The sequence below is a fragment of the Rissa tridactyla genome, chromosome 8 (assembly GCF_028500815.1).
Source record: "Rissa tridactyla isolate bRisTri1 chromosome 8, bRisTri1.patW.cur.20221130, whole genome shotgun sequence".
Classification (NCBI taxonomy): Eukaryota; Metazoa; Chordata; class Aves; order Charadriiformes; family Laridae; genus Rissa; species Rissa tridactyla.
The window spans coordinates 5,864,490-5,885,102 of record NC_071473.1 but is presented as its reverse complement, the minus strand read 5'-3'; the positions used below and the strand labels follow the sequence as shown (position 1 = coordinate 5,885,102).

General features: G+C 48.0%; 1 protein-coding gene across 3 annotated transcripts in view; it reads left to right on the top strand.

Moving 5' to 3' along the window:
• CACNA1H (calcium voltage-gated channel subunit alpha1 H) overlaps positions 1-20,613 on the top strand; it is a 252,900-nt gene that overhangs the window by 230,473 nt on the left and 1,814 nt on the right. For 2 of the 3 annotated variants that reach the window (XM_054211965.1, XM_054211963.1), the window contains exons 30-34: positions 7,874-7,952; positions 10,069-10,190; positions 10,676-11,014; positions 17,081-17,264; positions 20,232-20,410. In XM_054211965.1, the coding sequence (XP_054067940.1) occupies positions 7,874-7,952; positions 10,069-10,190; positions 10,676-11,014; positions 17,081-17,264; positions 20,232-20,410 (903 nt within the window). The remainder of the gene's footprint in view (positions 1-7,873; positions 7,953-10,068; positions 10,191-10,675; positions 11,015-17,080; positions 17,265-20,231; positions 20,411-20,613) is intronic. The other variant, XM_054211964.1, reaches the window with a different exon arrangement.

Here is a 20,613-nt window from a genome sequence, read left to right as displayed (position 1 = left end):
GCTATAGGTAGAGCTTTTATAAAGCGTAGATTTCACTGGCAAGTTCAGGAAACAGAAGGATAGGCAGAGAAAGCTGTTGGTGAAAGCACTGCAAGTAGGCAGCCTCCAGCTCGGTAGTTTTCTTTGTGAGACAGGAGCAACCATGTTTATTGGCAGCTCGCAGACTTTAAAAGGCAAATAGGGAGGATGTTTCTGAGTGTTAAAAGCTTGAAGCGGGGTTTCAGATCACCATATTCTCATGAGCTTCAAGAGGAACAATGATCCTGCCAGTCTTAATGACATTTGATAGGATCCTTCAAATGTTCGGTTGCTGGGACCCCTTTTTTATGGATCCATGTATTTGAAAAGCAGACACTGTGTAGACATCTCTTCCAGAATATGAGTGGCCATATGAGAATCAGGAGAACTAGTACATGTAATAACCCAAATATACCCCTCTGAGTTAGTTGCTAAGTACAAAGAAGCCCATGATCTATTCAAAATGAACTGAAAAACAAGGGGAATTTCTTTTTCTTGGAAAGACCCATTTACTTTTCATCACTGCCATAAAGATGTTTCTAAGCTGAGACATTTGCCCCTTGGTATTCATATTTCCTTTTCAGTGATGGATTTTGGCTGAGACTAAAGCATGGAATTTACCAACCTGACCCCTGTTTTGGCATTTCAAGAAAGCATTTGATTTGTGTCTTTTTTTTTTTTTTTTTCGAAAGCATTGTGATTACAGAGCATATTTTCTCTTTCCCCGTGTTTTCTCTCCCCCCCCCAAACAATAGGAGGGCTGCAGGCCAGGCTTTTTATTTCCTTGGGGTTTTTTTGCAGTTTACATTCAAAAGAAAGTCTCTTTTAAAGGGAAATGCCCAGGGATATTCCAAGCAGATCTTGCGCAGATAAAAATGCCATTTTGTCATCCAGTGAAATCCAGAAAATGAGAAGGGAAGGTTGGGAAGACCTCTCCAACACCAATCATTCTTCATAAAGCTACAGCTTTCATTTCAAAGGCAGGGGAACAGTTCCTACCCCAATTAATGTAGCAGCCTAAAACCACAGCTGGAAAATCGTCATTGAATATGTCTGCTAAGTGACAAGAAAAATGAATTTGATGTTTATTCATTAAGGTTTTGGGGAAATTCTTTGCCTTGTGTATGTAGAATGTCCATTTATGGGCTTACCATGACAAGGTATTGTCATTGCATTGCAATACACTTTCTTTCTCTCTCTTTTGATGATTTTCATCAGCTTCTTATTTGTTTTTATTCAGCAGCAGATATAGCTTGAGTAACACTCACAGAACCAACTATCCTCAGACTTGGGGAAATCTTAGCATTTTGATTCAAGTTTGAAGCAGTCACAGTACAGGCTTAGTCTCCTCTTCTGGAACTTCAGACTGATGTTGAGCTGCTGTTTTCGATGCAGGAAGACTTCCTACCCTGCTGCATCCTCCTTGTCTGGTAATCTCATGTCTACCAGTTCAGAGATCATCTTCTCCACCATGTCTCTGAAAAAAATGAGATGGACTAGAAGAGAACAAATAAGGAGAGGCAAAAGAGGCAGAAAGAATGGTCAGGGAAAGATCTCAAAATGGCACCTTCTTTGCCCACCACCTCTATGCCCTCGTAGTCCCAGGAAATGTTTGGGATGGTGTGAATCGATCATCACGTTCCTGCCATAGGCCACCTGTGCTTGTGCAGCGCTGGCTCTTTTACCCACTGCTGTGCAGTCTCGAGGCAGTATCTGCTTTTTGAACAGGAATCCAAGTTTTCCTGTTTCACAGCTGGTTGACCAAGAGGTTGAACTAGTAGTGGGGCCGTGGTCACCTGGAAAGGCACTGCCAGCCTCAGCTCTGAAGATGCACCCTCATGGCATACCCTTTTGGAGGACGAACAAAATCTGTCATGGACTTCAAAACATGAAGTGCTAAAATCAGCTACACTGGTGTAAATTTGAAACAGATCGATCCACTGTTTTAAACGGAGCGGCTAAAAAGAGTCAGGCTAGCGTGACCAGCATTGACTTCATCACTTAGACACTGCCAGTCCTAATTAAGCCAGTTCAGTGCTGCCATTCACAGACCAGAAACTCCCCTGTGATCGCAGAGGCCTGCTTCTCGCATGACACAAACCACACAGTTCTGCACTGAACCTCAGCAAGTCTTTTAAAAGCCACCTGGTCTTGCTTTAAGGATGCAAAGTGTTAGGGAATCAGCCATCCCCTATTGATGAAATACATTCTTCCGGTATATGTTTACTCTTTCTGCTAAAAAAATCTGCTGTTTTAAGTCTGAATTAGCCAAGTTTGTTTTTTCATTGCATGTAATTTTGCTTTTTTTCTTCTAGAACTTCTCCTTTTTGGAGCAATAAGAGATAAAATAATCTCTTGTAGTCTGGCAAACAGAAGAACATTGAAATCCTTTAATGGCTCAGTATGAAGCAGGTTTTCAAGACCTGTTTCAAATGTTTTCCTCTTCTTTATGAGCTCTGGACCCATTAAGGCTATGTAATGAATTATAGCACTTTTATGCTTCTGCTGAATATTCCCTTGCTTATACATCTGGTGGCTGCATCGGTTTTGTAAGCAATGTCTGCTCCATAAGACTCCTATTTGATGATAATCCTTTAGTCCTTTTCACATCCCCTGCTTCCCAAAGTACAATTCTCCCTTTCTGTCGCATGCCCTGCACTTCGCTTTTGGATTTCTAACTTTACATTTGGCTGGGTTGAAATGCTCATTGTGTAAGTGAATCCACCATACTGAGCAGCCCAGCTCAGCCTGCACAGCACTTCTAATACCACTTGCCAGTAAGAAAACCTGCAGTCAGTGCTAAGCTGCCAGTGCTCTTCCTGATAGAGAGGACAAAGTGGAATCCAGTCCAGTTGTCATCCTGGCTCTGCAGAGTCAACAATAGTAAAGTGTGGAACTTTCCTATCAGAAGATCTGAGTTCTTTTTCCTTCTTCTTTCTAACGTGGTCTGTGGATGGCACATTAATTAAATGCAGAACTGTACAGTATACCTCCTCTTTGTCTTCAAAGCTTGGAACTCCCCCCAATGGACTCTGTGCCAAGAAATAAGTGAAGAACTCCTCGTTCTGTCAGTGCCCTGAAGGACAGAGTCTGTAGTTTGCTCCTCTCCAGGAGTTTAACTCTTCATGGAGCTATAATTCCTGTGCTTATCTCACCTTCAGCTCTTGAAGAGGTTATCTAGCGTTCTGTAACAACAGTTACGAGACGTAAACAATAGCCTACTTTTGCCGGACGCTGAAAACCCACAGTGATTGTGAATCTCACAGAGCAAGAATAGAAACGTCTTACCAGCAAACGTTGCAGATGCGACAGATTCTGGAAGATAAGGGGGTGCTACGCTGCACACTGGAAAGAAGTGCAGAGATGCCTGAGAGATTTGAGTTGTGAAGCAGAAATCGTTAGGTAAAGAAACCACCATTCTGCTGGCTGTTAGCACTGGTCTCCGTGGGGCTGAGTGGATACACTGAAAGGGAAACTCATTGAGTTCAGCTGGTGGCCTTGTGGTTGCACCAATGAGATGACTTTAGCCTCCAAGGTTGTCTGTCTGTCCATTTCCACTAGTCCTGGAATTCACACAGATGGCCTACGTTTTCCAAGCAGACAAATGTGTTCATTTTCTCTTGGGTCTAGTGCATAAATTAGACTGTTTTCCTGCTGCCAGGCTTATTGCTTTGGCTGGAGAGTGCTGGAAGGAAGATGAGTAGGACTCGTGTCCTTGGGAAGGATTGGCAGGGACTTAGTTTTATGCAAAATTGCTCTTGACAGGCATCCCAGGGAGCTGTGTGCGTTGCCTGCATGGACAACTGAAATGCCAAGGTGTGGGCCAGTGATGCAGAAATAATTGATGTCAGAGCAGGAAGAGGCACAAGAGCAACTGTAGTGTGCTTCAGCCAGCCATTGCAGGAGTGGGGCAGCAGAAGACATGTATTTCACAAGTGCGTCTCCCAGAGCAGGGAGAGTAGAGGCCGGCAGGATCTAGAGGGAATTGGGTAGAATCACACAGCTGACAGTGCAAGAGGAGTGATGGTGCCCAAGTGGCCGGTCTCCTGTGGTACATGATCAATGCAACACATTCGCATATGAAGCTAACACAACCTGGCATGGTCGCTTTGCATCCCAGTTGCCTGCAGATATGGGCTTCTTACTTAGCGGCATAGGTCAGAGGTTGAACTCTGATGGGGCGTGCAGTGGTGCTTAACAGTCTCACATAAATTGAGGCAAATAAACTAATGGCGATGTCCACAAGAGCTAAAGTAGAGACAGCCTCCCCAGGTCATGCAGGGGCAGTGGGAGAAGGGGTTTGCTGGGTGTGTGGAGAGGACGGTCACTTTCCTTGACGCTGAGTAGGGTTATTCCTGGGCTTTCGCAGTGGTAGATCACAGATCCAGCTGGGATGTGTTGTGGTGAAGGCACTGTGTGCCTCTGTCCCAGGCACACAGACAGTTTTGCCAGCAGTATAAGACAGCCAGGATGCCAGAAAGTGAAGGTCTAGGAGGAATCGCAGATACTCACCAGTGTCTGCCTTCTCTTATACCTTCTCTGAGGTACTTTAGGGCACCAAGAACATCTTGGAGATGTTCTTCATCTCTGCTTCATTCCCTACAGGCCACAGGCTCCCCTCAACACTGGAGCCACAGCAAATGATGGATAGCCCCTGGCTGCCAGACAGGCCTTATCTGTAGTTTTCTCTGCCCAGCCAAAGGCTTCAGCCCAAGTCAGGGGGAGTCTGACAGATAAAGAGAGCATGGGCTGACCTGTTCAGTGCTGCTAGAGCAGAACCACTTCTCAGAGCCTGCCTGGGTGACCGGCTGCCAAAGATGAGGTTACTGACCAGAGCTGGATCTCTGTCCCTGATGCAGAGCCCGGCACAGGCATCCCAGCCTTTGGCTGCTGGAGAAAAGTGCCTGGATGTGCTCCTGCCCCCTCCCGTTCCTCCCAGCAGCATGATTCATGCACGATCTTTTTCTTATCTGGTCTCAGTAGATCTCAAAGTGCTTTAGAGACATTAATTACCTATCCGCAAGGGTATTACAAATGGGAACGTTGAGTTACAGGAGAGGAATGACTCACTCGAGGTCACAGACACACATCCAGTCTGCCTTCTCCGCTACTCAGCAGCCGCTGGCTGACCTCGCCGTCGTCACCTCAGCCCATCTCTGAGAACATGCCTTGGGTCCTTCTCTGTGCTCAGGGTTAGTGAAGGACATGGGCTGAAGAGGACCTTCCTTTCCTTTCCTGAGGGACACGTGCCTGGGAGTCATGGGCTAGCACTGACAAAATACTAAATCTGGCACTGCTCAGCCACATGCTCTTGAGTATCAAGCGTTTGTGGGCTGCAGAGAAAATCATGCGCTCTCCAACCTCACAAGCCACCAACTGCCTGCACATATCCATGTGGATGCTACATCTGCAGGGGGTGGTCACAGCAGCAGGTTGTTCTTGTGCACATTAGGAGCAACCTGTTTCTTAGCTGACACTCCAGAGCAGCTCTGGATGTCTAGATACAAGTTGGGACGGAGTTTAACGGTAAAGGTCATACCGTCATCCATCCCAGAATCTTTGACTTGCTGCCGTCTCCTACATCTCTCTTTTATGTAGTCATGTTCCCACATCTGTCAGACATTCAGTCACTTCCCAAGAGATCCTGTGCATCGGCTGAGCTTTGGAACTGCCCCTGTGTCTGCTCTCAGCGAAGGGCACGTGCAACCTTAGCCACCAGCAAATAGCGCATTAGCAAACATGCTTCTGTTAGCATTTTTCGAGCATGCCTATGGCTGGGATGCCTTGAGCCTATACAGCAAACGCATGAGTGTAAACTGGTCTTTGAAGGACTAGTTGTGAGACGTGTTGGTTCAGTAATGTAATTAGTCACGATCTTAAATATGGGATCCCTTACAAATGCACATTAGATCGTAGGCAAATTGTTTATGAGCAAATGTCAGCTCATAACATGCTTTGCATGTTGAGAGATAGATTAGTTTTGACTGATAACCTGGTAATAACTTTGATGTTAGCCTAAATGCTTTGGAATTTCATCAATGCCAGAAGTTTGCAGGCTGATTTATTAGGCATTAAAATAGCAGTAAAATGTTCAAGCTTATAGGCTGCTTTGAAAAAATTCCAAGACCCTCTTCTGCAGTGCTGCAACATCAGGCTTTAATTTACACTCGACCTAGAAAACTTGTTTATCACTTTTATTTTTCTTCTCTTTAATTATTTGCTCATTTGCCTCCCTGGCAGCATGTGTGTGCATTTGCTTGTGGGCCTGTTTTCCTGTGTTTTCTAATTTGCAGTCATTTTGCAGACTGCCTTCTAATGTCTTACAAACCACCAGTGGTCCAGCAGACATAAGTTAGGAAACATTATTCCAGGAGACAGTACATGCAGATGAAATAATCCAGAGCAGCCATCCACATCACCGTATTATCTCTATCATTCCCTGGAGTATGGTAATAACGTTAGTGGAATTGTAAAGATCCATGCGTAGTAGCCAGTTTAGGCTTCATAGCAATTACAGTCTCCACTGGGTGATTTGACTATTCCCACTTCTTTACTACAAAAAAAACTCTACTTCATAAGCGATAGCTGTGTTAATTTTATGATAACACGCATCATACTGATACCTTTTCTAATGAAATTAAGCAGCGTGGTCAAAATACCCAGCAACGCTGTGGCTGTGCTGCCTCAGAGAAGAAAGCTCTCTCAAACTGTAGAGTTCACTAGAAGATACCTTGGAGATCATGAATCCCTCAGCCTGACTACCTGAATCACCACCTAGTTCATTTTTATTTAGAGATAAAATGATGCTTGTGACACTGTGTCTAATTGGAGAACTCAATCATGCTCCCTCTGTTACCAGACGATACACACAGGCATTCAAAAGTGGCAGGAAAGATAAATGTGACCAGAGTTAGTTGCGGGTAAAATGCAGGTGGTTAGCTGGTCAGGTTACTCTGCCTTTGTGTTCTCTGCCTGAATCACAAAAAAATCTGCTCTTTGAGATGTTTTAAAGGCTTTGACCCAATATAGCGATTGACTCAAGTGCAGATAAGTCTGTGATGCCACTGTCATCGAGAGCCTCTGTGTTCCCTTTAGCATCATTGCACTTCTATTAGCATCCCCTTCCGCCACCTTGCAGTGCGTGTTCATACCTAATAGTAGCACACCACGCAGAGTTTGAACTGCAAGGTGCCTGCATTTAAGTGTTGGTATGTGGAACAAGGCTTTTTCTTTTGAGACATTGAAAGCTAAAATTCAGGTAGTCATTGTTGAGAAATATCTGTAAAGTGGCAAGGCTAGGAGAGCTTTACGTCTTACTGGAGCATATGTTCCTTTTCTGAAAGCCCTCCGGGCCAGCGAAACCTTTGAAAACAAGGCGATTCCTCTTGTGGCTTGAGACGTGTCTTGTCACTGTCTTGAAACCCTCAGCCTTCGTGCTCTGTCTCAAACCTGGCAAACAGAAGGGAAAGGCTCTTAAAACTCATACCAGAGCACCAGGTCACTTAAACTACCAATGCACTGAAGTGCAGTGCTAAGTGTCGCTGGGGCTACAGCTACGGGTTGGCCGAGTTACAGATGAAGGCAGCATCCCGGGTAAGTGGAAGGGTGATGGAGAGGCACCAGCCAGAGAGACTGCTTTGCACCTGGGAGCATCTCCTCCTTCCCCCACACGGGAGACTTCTCTGGGTCTATTAAAGCAGAATGTTGAAAGGAGACCAGATTGTTGGAAGCCAGAGGAGATGATACTTAGCCGCTGGTCACCAGTCCCTCTTTTTCTTGTGTTTAAAATGTGATGGAGCAATTTTATTCATGACCTCAACTTGCCTGACCCTTGTTCTGCTTTCTCCTTGTGTAGGTAGGGAACCTTGGCCTACTTTTTATGCTCCTGTTTTTTATCTATGCTGCCCTGGGAGTGGAATTGTTTGGCAAGCTAGGTGAGTAATGTGCCTGACGTGATTTATTTCATCCGGTTGATGTTTATTTGGTATCTAGCTGTTTCCTTTCTTCTCTCTCTCATTCTTGGGCCTTCCTTAGCTTCACAGCTCATGGTCTGAAGATTAAAGTTTTCTCTTGATCTCAGGGTCACAGATGACACATGAGGATGTAATACAGAACCTGTCTAACGTGCACACACACACACATTTAGAGATTTGTCCAACACCCTCCTTGGCTGTACAGGAACTGTTTAAATATAATTGTCCAGCATGGATATGTTCACAAAGATGGAAGCTTGCTACTTAAGACAGAACATGAGTCTGCAAAGCTGGATGGTAGTCAGATTCGTGCTGGAGAGATGCCACCATAAACATGTCCCTCCTCGGAGCTTCCACCACACTCCATTAGTTTTCTGCGCTTGGCTGACATTGCTCTTCCAGCTGCCCAAATCTTGTCTGTCCATTGTTCTTCTCAGCGTCACCTTCCCCTTTCTACATAAATCAGAAAGCATCCACTGGTTCCTGATTGTCCAGCATCATCTATTTCTCCAGTTTGAGAATACTGCGTTAGCTGATCATGAATGTGTCCACCACTAAAAAGAAAATCAGGTGGAGTCCGAGAGAAAACACTGTAGCCCTACCCTGCCCAGCTTAGCCAGGCCAAGGCAGTCACTGCCTTTAAACACACTGTTGAAAGGAGATGTGTCTGCCTTCTCAATGTTTGCATCCCAATTAGGGCTTCAAGAGCATCAGAAGGGCCCTTACTCCACGGTGATTTTATGGCTGCCATTAATCCCCTTTATGAGTCCAGCCCTCTGCTCGGATTACAAATGCCCGAAAGCAGAATATTTCTTTCAACCAAAGACAAATTATTTTTCAGTCTTCAACAAATTCTGGAAAAAAAATAGTTCTGCATCTACCCCAAATTAAATACTGCGGGGGTTTTATTACATATCTAGATATATAGTTATGTATTGCTTCAGCCACAAAGGTGAAAAATGTCCTATTCACAGAGGCACCTTCTGCTGCTCTGAATCCTTTTTGTGTTTCCACGCACACACCTTGCCAATGCCAGCCCCAGGTAACCACAGCGTGTGGTCAGTGACTGGGAAAGCCCCGGTCTCGTCTGGGGCAAACTGCAGGCAGTCAGCACACCACTTCCCATCCTGATTTAACTGGGAAATACTTTCACTTCTTTCACGCGATCGCTGCTGGTCCATCTCAGCCCTGAGAACCACCAGCGCGTGCTCCCCCAAGACTAGTCATTTGTAGGGTTTTTTCGCTTTCTTGGTTTTCCTTCCTATTTGCCTCTGAAATAAATAACCAATAGCGAAACGCCCTAGCAAGAGACATTGCTGTCTGTCCTAATGAATATTTAATGAGCCTGTGTTTTATGGAAAAAGCGAGGTTTCATATGTTCAATTTACCTTCATTAGTATATTAATTCTCAGGGGAAAAATGTCAAATTGCTTCACTTTATCTCAGTGAAATATCTCTCATGGCATATATACCCTGTGAAAAATAATCAAGACAAGGACATAATCAAAAGGATAACAGACAAAGGATACTGTAGAGCAGCATTTGTTGAGACAGCCCAGCAAGTCTGCTTATTTCCACCTCCTTTTATATCTCTTTGTGTTGGCTCTGCCTGTTGGGGTAAAGTCAAGAGAATCACAGAAATGTCGGTGGCAGAGGCCTCTGGAGGCCCCCACCCAGCCTCACACTTGAAGCCCCATTACTAGCTCAGAGTTCCTGTGGCTTTGCCTAGCGAAATCTTGAAATCTTCCAACAAAAACCTCTGCGGTGACCTCTCCCAGGGCTGTTGTTGGGCCCTCCAGATGAAAACAACTTTCCTAATGTCCAGCCTGGACCTCCTAAGCCACAGTGTGTTGCTCTCCATTATAGCCTCCACTGAGAAGAGCTTGGCCACATGATCTCTGCAGCTGCCCTTCCGTAGTTGCAGGCCACCGTGAGATCACCGCTTAGCAGTCCTCCCTGATGCCGTGTTATCAGTGTGGCCTATCTCAGGGTCTCACCACCAGGTTTGGGGGGCTGCTCTGAATAAGCACTGGCAAACATGACTTCACTGACGTCCTTCTGCATCTCTCTCCTGCAGACTGCAGTGAAGAAAATCCTTGTGAAGGTCTGAGCCGGCACGCAACTTTCACCAACTTCGGCATGGCCTTTCTCACCCTCTTCAGGGTGTCAACAGGAGACAACTGGAATGGTATCATGAAGGTGTGTGCGACCTCTGGGTACTTTCTTCTGTCCGTAGATATGTAGATTTCAGAGAAATTTAGGCACCTCTTGTGTGAAAACAAAGAAGGTTTCCTTTTAAAACATGAAAATTAAACTTTCCCGTTTAAAAGTCAAGTGCATTTTCAAGGGATAATTTGTCCTAAGTCTCGTCCAACCTGAAACTTCATTCTTTTTAACATATTTATAATACTTTGTGAAAATTATGCCGGTTCTTATGGCTGAGAGGAATAACCATGTATTCTGTGCTCTCTGCCTTTGGGATGTAACACCATCCTCCTCTTTGTAGTTGGTGTAATTCATGCTGTCCATATTTTCTCCTATCCATTTTGTTGTACCTATTGTGTCTAGGATGTGTAATTACATGCTTTTCAGTCCTCAGCAGGTTATATTTCATGTTTCTGTATTTTGAGCCCAAGCAGAGCCCCAGCCCTTATTAATCCCTCACCTCTGCCCCTCTGTTGCAGGACACTCTCCGGGAATGCACTCGGGAAGACAAGCACTGCCTCAGTTACCTGCCTGTTATCTCTCCTGTCTACTTCGTCACCTTTGTCCTCATCGCACAGTTCGTCCTAGTCAATGTAGTGGTGGCAGTGCTGATGAAGCATCTGGAGGAGAGCAACAAGGAGGCCAAGGAGGATGCTGAGATGGATGCTGAGATCGAGTTGGAGATGTCCAGAGGAGCAACCACCTCGGCCACCAGCGGGAGCAGGGGAGGCGCGGTGGCCCCGGAGAGCAGAGCACCCTACAGAAGTCAGGAGACCATGAAGTCCGAATCAGCGGTGCAAGTGAAACACCAAGCCCTGGTAATAGTTCACACAGTGCGTCTTCTGCTCTTCTTGGGCTCAGGGTAGGGAGGGGACTGTTCTTACCAGTCACTGCTGTCTGATCATCAGGCAGTCAGATCCCGAGGGACACAGAGCCAAAGAGGCAGGAGACAAGGCAGCGTGGGAGGAAAGCAGCTTTCCCAGGTCCCCCTACAGCAGAGATGTCACAGCCGCCTCCACATCTCCAGTCATCTCAGGAGGGCTCCCTGAGGTGGAAGGCTGCTTGAAACGCGTTCTCCAGGGCTATCGCTGTCCTGACTGTTGTTCTGGGGGAGGGATGAAAGTCCATCTCTTGCCATTTCCAGTTCATTCAGAGGTCCCTGTCCAGCCACAGGTCCTTGTCTTGCTCTCCCAGCCAACGCGTTGGTCCTTGTCGTTTTAGCATGGCAGCAGCACCAGGGAGCAGTCTCATAAAGCCGTGGGAGTGCTGGCACTGTCAGCCCTGACACATACAGCAAGGGACAGCATAAAGTCCCTTCACACAGACACAGAAATACCGCTCAGATTCTTTTTAATCCCACTTAGGGATTTCCAGAGGAGCCTCAAGCAAATCATAGTGTGCGGCTCAGGAGGGCTTGTCTGGCACCGGTGTAAGCACGCAGCTTCCCGCTGTCTCGTGCTCTGCTTAGGGCATGGCTGACTTGGACCCTGGGAATTGTCAGACCCCCTCAGCAAGAAGCTGGAGGTTTCATGTTGATTTTCCAGACGCTGCCTGCTTTCTGATCTCTATTAGTGCTCCAGAAAAATAGGGCAATCAGAAGTCAGGGGGGAAGGAGGGGCAGGAGATAATTGTCTCATCTCATGTCAGCAGCATATGATGAAGAGTGAATACGAAATTGCTTTGTCACCGTGATCACAAATAAATCTACTGCAAAATCAGTGGGGGATTTGAGATTAAATTACATTAAATTAGATTTTTGTAAAATGTATCAGGCTCTATTAAGTCAAGTAAAAGGAAATTTAGTTACACAGCAATGGGGAATTCACTATTTGAATGTAGTTCCTAATAGACATTTCTGCAGGAAAACGCACCATAAACGCCCAGGTTGCTTTTCTCATTGGGGGAAGAGAGGGAACATCCTTTCACATAGGCTGCGATTGCAAACTGAGTTCATTTTCCTTGGGCTTTCCTCATCTTTCAATACCTCGCGAGCACATCAGGAGCCATGCAAAGCCTCCTCTTAGCCCTAGGAAAGCCATAGCGAGAAGTGACATTCCCCAGAGGGAAAACAGCGAGAGTGGGGAGCTGGCTGCAGTTTTCCGCCCCCCCCACCCCGCAGAGGAGATTGCTCGAAGGCAGGTGAGGATTTGCAAGCCCAGGCACCCCTCCCCTGCACAGTAGGGAGGCAGAGGCACCGCGGTGGGGCTGGGTTGTGGTGATGCCCTCACTCACATCTCGGAGGCGCAGGCTCCTCTGGGCAGGCGTGGATGGCTGGCAGCTCGGTACTGCGCTCCCTGATAGCTGCACTGAAAATATTAACTACATAGAGCTCTGTATGACTAATCCTGCCACTGATGGTGGCATGGGCACCCTGGAAAGTGTTGCAAGATGCTCTGTATTTTTACTTGCCGTTTGTGCCAGTTTTTTCAGCCCACATTGCCTTTTCTATTCCTTCCTGCTCTGGATGAACGGGGCAACAAGGAAATGCCACAGGGCAAATGTCTTCGAGCGTTAAGACCCGGCCTTGCTCTGCTACTGATCTTTTCTATCTCCCCAATTTGAAGGAGGCGCTGAGCTGTGAGAGTGTGTCTTTAGCCATCCCAGACTCAGACACGCTGGAGGGGGCAGAGGCTCCCATGATGGAAATCCCGTCCTTCTGCTCTGTATCCCACCATGTCCTGACACCTTCCCACAAAACCCCAGGCCACGAGGCTGAGGTGAATGACGTCGTGCCGTTGCTTCTGCGTTGTGGCATTGTGCTTTGGTGCTGTGCAGCTAGCGGTGGTGTCTGAATTGTCCTAAACCTGTCGCTTCACAGCCACAAGAGTCGTTTCCATCCTCTGTCCTTTGTACTGCCTTTGCGTGTGCAGGGGCTGGGCAAAGAACGTGCCAGCAGCCTTGTGTGGGACACGAATGAAATAATACTCTTCTTCGCTGAAAAAGTCTCACATTTGATGTGCGATGTGATGTGTGAGCAGTCTGTCTTCAAGTGATATATCGAGAGCTGGAGGCAGGCAGAGTCCTTTGCGGAGAAAACACAGCCCATTTTGGTTTCCTTACTGTTACTGTAAGAACCTGTTTATGATACGGTATTGAGGAAACAAAGACATAAGTAGATCAACACCTTAGGCTTTCAGCAGGCAGCAGAGCTGTGGATTCAGGAGATGCTCTGGGCACATCACCCAGCAGACCAGAAGGGCTGTAGTCCCCTCTGCTCAGTCCCTCGCCATTGCACCATGAACCAGTGCCCAGGTCACGTCACATAAAGACCCTGCACGGTTTGCCCTGCTGCAGCACGGGGCCCGCCTCAGGGGGAATGAGCTCCAGATGTCCTCCGGTGGGCATGAGAACATGCGAACCACTGTCAGTGATGAAGATGCACACGCTGCAGTGGGGAGCAGCACACTTGCTGTCGTCACAGAACTTCCAGTGGCCACCCAGAATTAATCCGCTTTAGATTTGGGCCATTTCCCACTTTATTACCTGACCTCTATCATGACTGTCAAGGCACCTTCTAGTGGCAAGTATCTTGCAGCACCTCCAAGCAAATTCTGGGCTCAGATTAAGCTCTTGATGACCAAGTGGTTTCCCCTGTGCAAGATGAATGATATGAAGGTATAATCCTCAATCTTCTCCGCAGGGTATCCATTAGCTCGGCACCTGGAAGCTGCAGAGCCTGAAAGGGAGATCACGGGGAAGCATCTTTCAGTGACAGGCAAAATTTGGGACTTTGTAAATGCAACCGCAAGGGGTCCTGAGTTTCTGCTGGCAGAGCTGAGAGTTTGTTACCTCCACGGGGAAGGACAGCACAACCCCGGATGCCACCGGAGCTGGCCTGTGCAGGGATGCCAGCGTTGGCAGGCACGGACAGGGAGTTACCTCTTGCCCTTGTTGTGCCTCTGCCTTCCCCACCGCACAGGCTGCGGGAAATGGCTAAACTCCCTCGCAGCGGTGGAGACACGCGCCTTCGGAGAGGGATCAGGAGGAGCCCTTCCTCTGGGAATTTTGCCCACGACTTATTTGTAGGCTCTTGGCTCCAGGCCTCTGAGAAGTTACAGTGTTCCCTCTTCCAGAGTATCCTGCCAGTCACCTTTGCTTACAAGAGTATCTGCTGGCCATTTAATCACCCAGGAAGGGTCATGTCCTGTGGAGGTATTTGCAGGATTATTTCTTCTTGGGCTGCCTCCGCAGCAGAGCAAAATCAGAGCTCCAACAGACTATTGATTCCCAGACACAAGAGGCAGGAGTTGTGCTCACTGATTAAAGATGCTTAACTGAGCCTCTGAGCTCCATTATCATGAGCCTCTACGGTCAATTTAATGCCTTTCTACTTGGCTAGAGAGGGGTCCCACAGCAAGTAGGCTCCCATCTTGCACGTCTCTGTCACGGAATCACAGAATCACAGAATGGTTCAGGTTGGAAGGGACCTTTAAGATCATCCAGTTCCAACCCCCCTGCCCTGGGCAGGGACACCTCCCACCAGACCAGGTTGCTCAAAGCCCCGTCCAACCTGATCTTGAAGCCCTCCAGGGATGGGGCAGCCACAGCTTCTCTGGGCAACCTGGGCCAGGGGCTCACCACCCTCACAGCAAAGAATTTCTTCCTGATATCCAATCTAAATCTACGCTCCTTTAGTTTGAAGCCGTTACCCCGTGTCCTATCATTACACTCCCTGATAATGAGTCCCTCCCCATCTCTCCTATAGGCTCCCTTTAGGGAGTGGAAGGGGCTCTAAGGTCTCCCCGGAGACTTCTCTTCTCCAGGCTGAACAACCCCAACTCTCTCAGGCTGTCCTCATAGCAGAGGTGCTCCAGCCCTCTGATCTGGGATCCTCCCAAGCTCTCAGGGTTCCTGCAGGCAGGGTTCACCATACACAGTCTCAGCAGCGCTGGTCGAGTTTGGGCTTTCATGGGTTTTGAAGGAGCCACATTGATTTCCAGGGCATGGGATCAGGTTCCTGAGAGCATCAGGCGTTCCCCACCAGAGAAGGACAGCAGTGCCTGTGGTGGTGTGTCTCCAAACCTTCTGAGCTGTCGAGAGCAGCTCACCAGGTGTGAGCCAACAAGCTTCCTGTCCATGTTTCATATTTCAGGAACTTATTAGAGTGGCTTTGAAGCCATTTGAAATGTGCCCACATCCCTAAGTCAATAGGGTCACAATAGCTGAAACTTTAAAAATTGCCGTTGTTTATGTCAAGAGGGGATTTCTGTTCATTTGTCCCAGCCAGAGAAGACAAATACAAAATCCCGTAAAGACAAACTGAGATTTAATAGCCAGATACAGTGATCCTTCTGTTAGACTACTGAGAAAGTGGAGCAAGACCTTTTGTTCTCTGTGTGGCACCGGGGCGTTAACAATCGCCCGCCTGCGTTCAGCTCAGGTGTTGTGATGCTGATAGCTTATTAGCCATGCTGGCCAGAGGCCAGCTGGCACAGCCACGCTGCTGGTGCATTAATATATCAGCTGTGAGCCCTGGGTTGCACGCGGAGGGCTGCTGGGCAAGGCGGCAGTCAGCGCTGGGTGCCAACTACCTGTAAATGACTGCTGCTCATCCCCCCCCCATCTTCTCAGCCGAGCTCAACAGGGTAAAAGCACCGAGTAATTTGTCTCGGGATGTGTCTCTTTAGGGATCTGAGGAAATAAATTTGTAAGCCAGAAGTGTATGGGAAAAAACGGATTTAACCAGATCCTTGGTGACCGCCAAACTATCCAGTGAGGGATCTCAGGCCCAGATTTTGCTAGCAGAGAGGGAAAACAGCCCGGCAGAGCAAAGCAAAATACATTTAATTTAAGACATGCAGCTGGGAAAATGTTTTCAATCAGTCACTGGGAGGCTGACACTAAAGGAAAACCAGAGCGATTAGTCGTACTTTAGATAACGTGGTAAATTGTGAGGGGAATGTGTCTAGGACCAAATCCTCGGGGCCAGGAGCCAGGTTGCAGGTCCTGTTCCAAGGGTTCCCGCTCCCCCAACACTTGGCCAAGTCGTGGCACCACCTCTCACAGCTGCTCCGTGGACATGGCACAGACATCATCTGAGTCCCTAAAGCTTCCTAAGACCCCAGGATAAATTTGCCATAAGGTACTGCAGTGAAGAGGGCCTCAGAGAAGTGGTGAGGGGTCAGCTTTAAGGTTTGTGACATGCTCTGTCTGGGCACTTCCAACCAGAACCATTTGCAGGCAGAGAGAAACACAGAGAAATCCCTTTTCTACCCTAGAACAGGCTCCACACCCACATACGTGCTGCCATGATGTCTTCTCCTTCCCTCTGCCTCCCGCCATGTGGCTGTCTTCTTCTGGGGTCAGTGGTGCCCGAAATGCTCCATGTTGTAGGAGAGATGCCGCAGGGTTTGCAGTGGCGTTAATGTGTACGTTTAAATGTCTGCCTGTATGTGTGTTTTGGGGAGGTGATATATGAATTTCCAGAAGCGCTTGGTGCCCTCGGTCAGCATGTCCGAGGACTGGCCAGTTTGGCCCATCTGTCCTAGAACAGCTTTGAGAAGAAGGGCATCACCACCCACGCTGGGCTGAAAGCATCCCTGGATAAATCAAAGCAGAACAGTGTGAGACATGCTGGCTTTCTCATGTCTTTAGAGGGTGGGCCCCATTTTCCTGGACCTTACTTTTTCTCCGCGGTGTCCAAGAGTCAGCTTAGTGGTGGGTCATTGATGCCTGATTTTACTCCAGCCGCAACTTGAGCTCTTTACACAGCTAGCACGGCGTAGCTTTGGTGTCCCGTTGCAGTCACCAGGGCTGCAGGCTCTGTGAGAAGCCAAGAGGAACATTTGCATAAGGTTTTAAAACAAAAAGCAGACGAGGAGATTGCTGTAAATTCACCACCAAGATGCTGAATGACCCCGTCTCCCTGTCTCCTTGCTTTGCAGGGCGGCACAGCCTCTCTGAGGCCACAGGACTCTCAAAACCTGCTGACGGTCCGCAAGATCTCCGTTTCCCGTATGCACTCCTTGCCCAACGACAGCTACATGTTCCGGCCAGTGATGCCAGCGAAAGCCCCTTTCCCCCTCCACGAGGTGGAGATGGAAACGTATCCCTGCAAATCCCAAAGAGGTACGGCTCGCGGAGTTTTCCCTTCCTCCTCCTAGTCAAAACCATGGGGCAGGAGGTACACGTGGTGTTTAGATGGGGAGTAAGCAACCCATGCCAAACGTGGGCTGAGCCCGGGCTTGCTTGCTTCGGTTTGATACCGTCGATAGTTTCCCACATGTTGCACAATTTCACATTTTCATCACATCACTGCATTTTCTCAGGAGAAAGCTGGTGGCTCGGGTGTTCGCCTGGGGAGAAGTAAGTGGGGCTCCCAAGCAGTGTCGGAGGTGTAGAGGACAGGCTGTTAGCTGAGGAAAAGGGAAGGAGCGGCACATTTCTTCTGAAGCGATCAGCCCTGACACGACTACGAATCAATAAAATCAACATGAATAAAAGCCGGAGTCGGCATTACTTCCTGACAGAGCTCCTTTACAGCTATTGTTTCAGTCTCGGAGCAGTATCTTTTTAGCACGGTACATTGAGTTCAGAGATGCAGAAGTTTCTTTGGGAGCATAAAGATTAGAAACCACTCTCCAGTGCCTCCCTAGCCTGGCCTTATAATGAATCGTGTGGAGAGACCCCGCCGTCAGGGAATCACGAGCTACACAGAGCCTTTGAGTCTCCGTTTACCCAACTGCAGCCAAATACATTTCCCCTAAAAAGCCTTTCTCTCTTTTTTGTTGTGCGTGTTGGTTTGAAGGGGAAATCAATAAGAAAGAAAAGATCTGCCTCCCTAAAAGCACATGTGCTTCTTGAGTGGCTCCAAAGAACTTACCAGCCTGGTTTCCTTTGATCCAACGTTGTTGGAAATGCAAGAACTGCTTGGACAGATGAGTAGTGGGTTTGCAAACCCTGGTGTGGGGCTGGCGAGACCTGCTCTGATTTGCTTGCGTGAAGTAACTCTGTATTTGTTCAAACTCTCTGGATACCAGTTAATGTTCTCTGCTCAGTATTTATTATTATTTCACCTGCAAATTCTTTGCTAAGCAAAGAAAACAGAGGTTGAGTTTCACGGCTGGACTACTGGGGATGGTTTTCATCTCTGTAGTGAGTGTAAATCAGGATTTATACCAGTATAAAACTGCTGTGATGTTGGCAGGGGTGGGTAGAACTGAGCAAGAATTTTCTCCTGGGTCCCAAATATCTCTCCAAGAGCACTTGAGCGATGGATGTGACAGGGGCTTACTTTTTACCTGCTCTGGTAGATGCATCCAACCAGCGTCACCCAGAGCTCTGCTGCTTCAGAGCTGACCAAACCCTGATGTAAGTCACAGTCCCGTGAGTTACGTGTGAGTAAAACTGAGCAGACAGATAGAGAATCGCGTCAGCATTTGTGATTTCATGGACTTCTCAATGTCAGTTCAGGATGTCTGGTCTTCTCCCAGTGCTTCGGTGACTACACAGTGAAAATACTGTGAGGTGACCAGATCTTGCGTTACTTTGCTCTTAATGCAGTTTCCTGATTTACTAGAAAAACAAGAGGGAAAAAAAACGTAGAAATCCAGAGATATTCAGTGTTCCCGCATACGCAGTTTAGAGGGGTTTTTGGTTTCCTATACAAGAGCTAGATGGAAAGTTTCCAACAGAAGGAAATTCCAAGTAAGGACAGGGAGGAGAGCGTAGGGTTTTCATTTTATGACCATGTTTGTGACAGATTTTATGACGAAGTTTTTCTGCATCATAAAAAACATTTCTTAAAGCCTGGATTAGCACGTGAACGGCGCAGACTCAATCTGAAACTCTGGCTGTAGGAGACCCCAAAAAAGAACTGGGGAGAAGTGGGGTGGGGTGGGGGGTGGGAAGCTCGCTGCTCTGCTGCTTCTGTGGTGTTCTGGAGAAAAGCTCCAAAAGAAAAATGATTAAACACTAACTTTTCTTTCCTCCCAACAACAAATCTCCTTCTGAAATGCAACTGCAATCTGTCTGGATAGCTTTTGTCATGGGTTCAAGTTCCCTGACCTCTGGGTGAGATCTCTTGAAGTGATGGATAGCTGTGTTTTTAACATGGAGCGGCAATGTAGAAACAGACATTGGGTTTCAGGCTAATGAGGACAATAAATCCTGCGGCCAAAAAAATACAAAAGCAAAAGATCTTTCAAATGACGCAGAACTGCAGTAAAGCAGCACCACGAAGGGGCTGGGGAGGAGGGTTTGCCTTTAGACTCAGCCAGGGGACTGGGAGCCTTCAGGAAGAGAGTGATTCCGGCCTGATACATGAGCTCTGGGACTCTCGCAGCACTTGAAGCTGTCTCCATGCTGCTGATCGGACCGTGGTCAGCCAAGGTCTGCCTCGTGGACCTGGTCGCGGTAGTGTTTGGGCTGTAGGGAATGGGAAAACTGCCCTGTGTACGCCAGCCGTGTCTCCTCCCGGAGAAGTGGGTGGCAGGGTGCCCACTGGCTGTACAGGGCTGTAGGTCGGACCTGTAAGTGGAGCTCTGGAGGCTCGGAGGGAGCGGAGCAGAGCCGCTCTTGCCTCCGTGTGGCAGAGCAGCGTACGGTTGCAAGCCTGTCCCTGGCAGCACTGCAAAGACAACCCAGGCCTCCCGACTCAGAGGATCCAGCACAGCCACCAGACTGCCCTGATCCATGTTCTCCAAACAGGCAACATCCTTTTACAAATCCACCCGAAGCGATGCTACCAGGAAAGCGGCAATGGCAGGATTTCAGATGCAACCCCACCTCCTGCCCTGTGGCATGCAGAGCCACATGCGATGCTGCTGAATTGCAGAGGCTTCACCTGCAACCTCCCTGCCACCCGTGAGGACATACGGCCTAGTATTCAAAGCAGGAGTCAGGACAAGGGACACCTGGTTTTTAATCCTGCCCAAGGCTTATGCTGAGGCTTAGGATTTCAGCCAGACTAGATGGGCTTTTCCTTTCCCCTCCTGCGTTTACTCCCCTCCTGGGGTCTGTGGGCACCAGTTCTGCTCAGACCTTCACAGCCCCCATGCCGGCGGCGGTGGTGACAGCTCTCTCTCTGTTTCCTAGGGTCCATCACTTCCATCCGCTCCCAGCCCGTGGGAACGTGTTCCTCTCTGAGAGTCCCAACGGAGTCCCTCCAGCTGGCAGTCCGTTCTCCCAACCATGAAGGCCGCCACCGCTGGAAGATCCTTCCCCCTCATGTCACACCTCGATCTCCTACTCTCAACAAGCTGCTGTGCAGACAGGTGAGAGGCCAAGAGCCTGCAGAGGTAAACTGCAGTCATCGTAGTCATCTGGGTCCTTCCCTTCTTTTCCAGTCCTCTCTTGAGTTTCTTTTCTTGGAGCTGAGAGAATTCCCTTTTAGAACAAAATGGTTTTAGTGGCATAAATTTTAATATACTCCACTCTCAGCAAGTGACATACAAGGGAAGGTTCTTTTTACCTACTT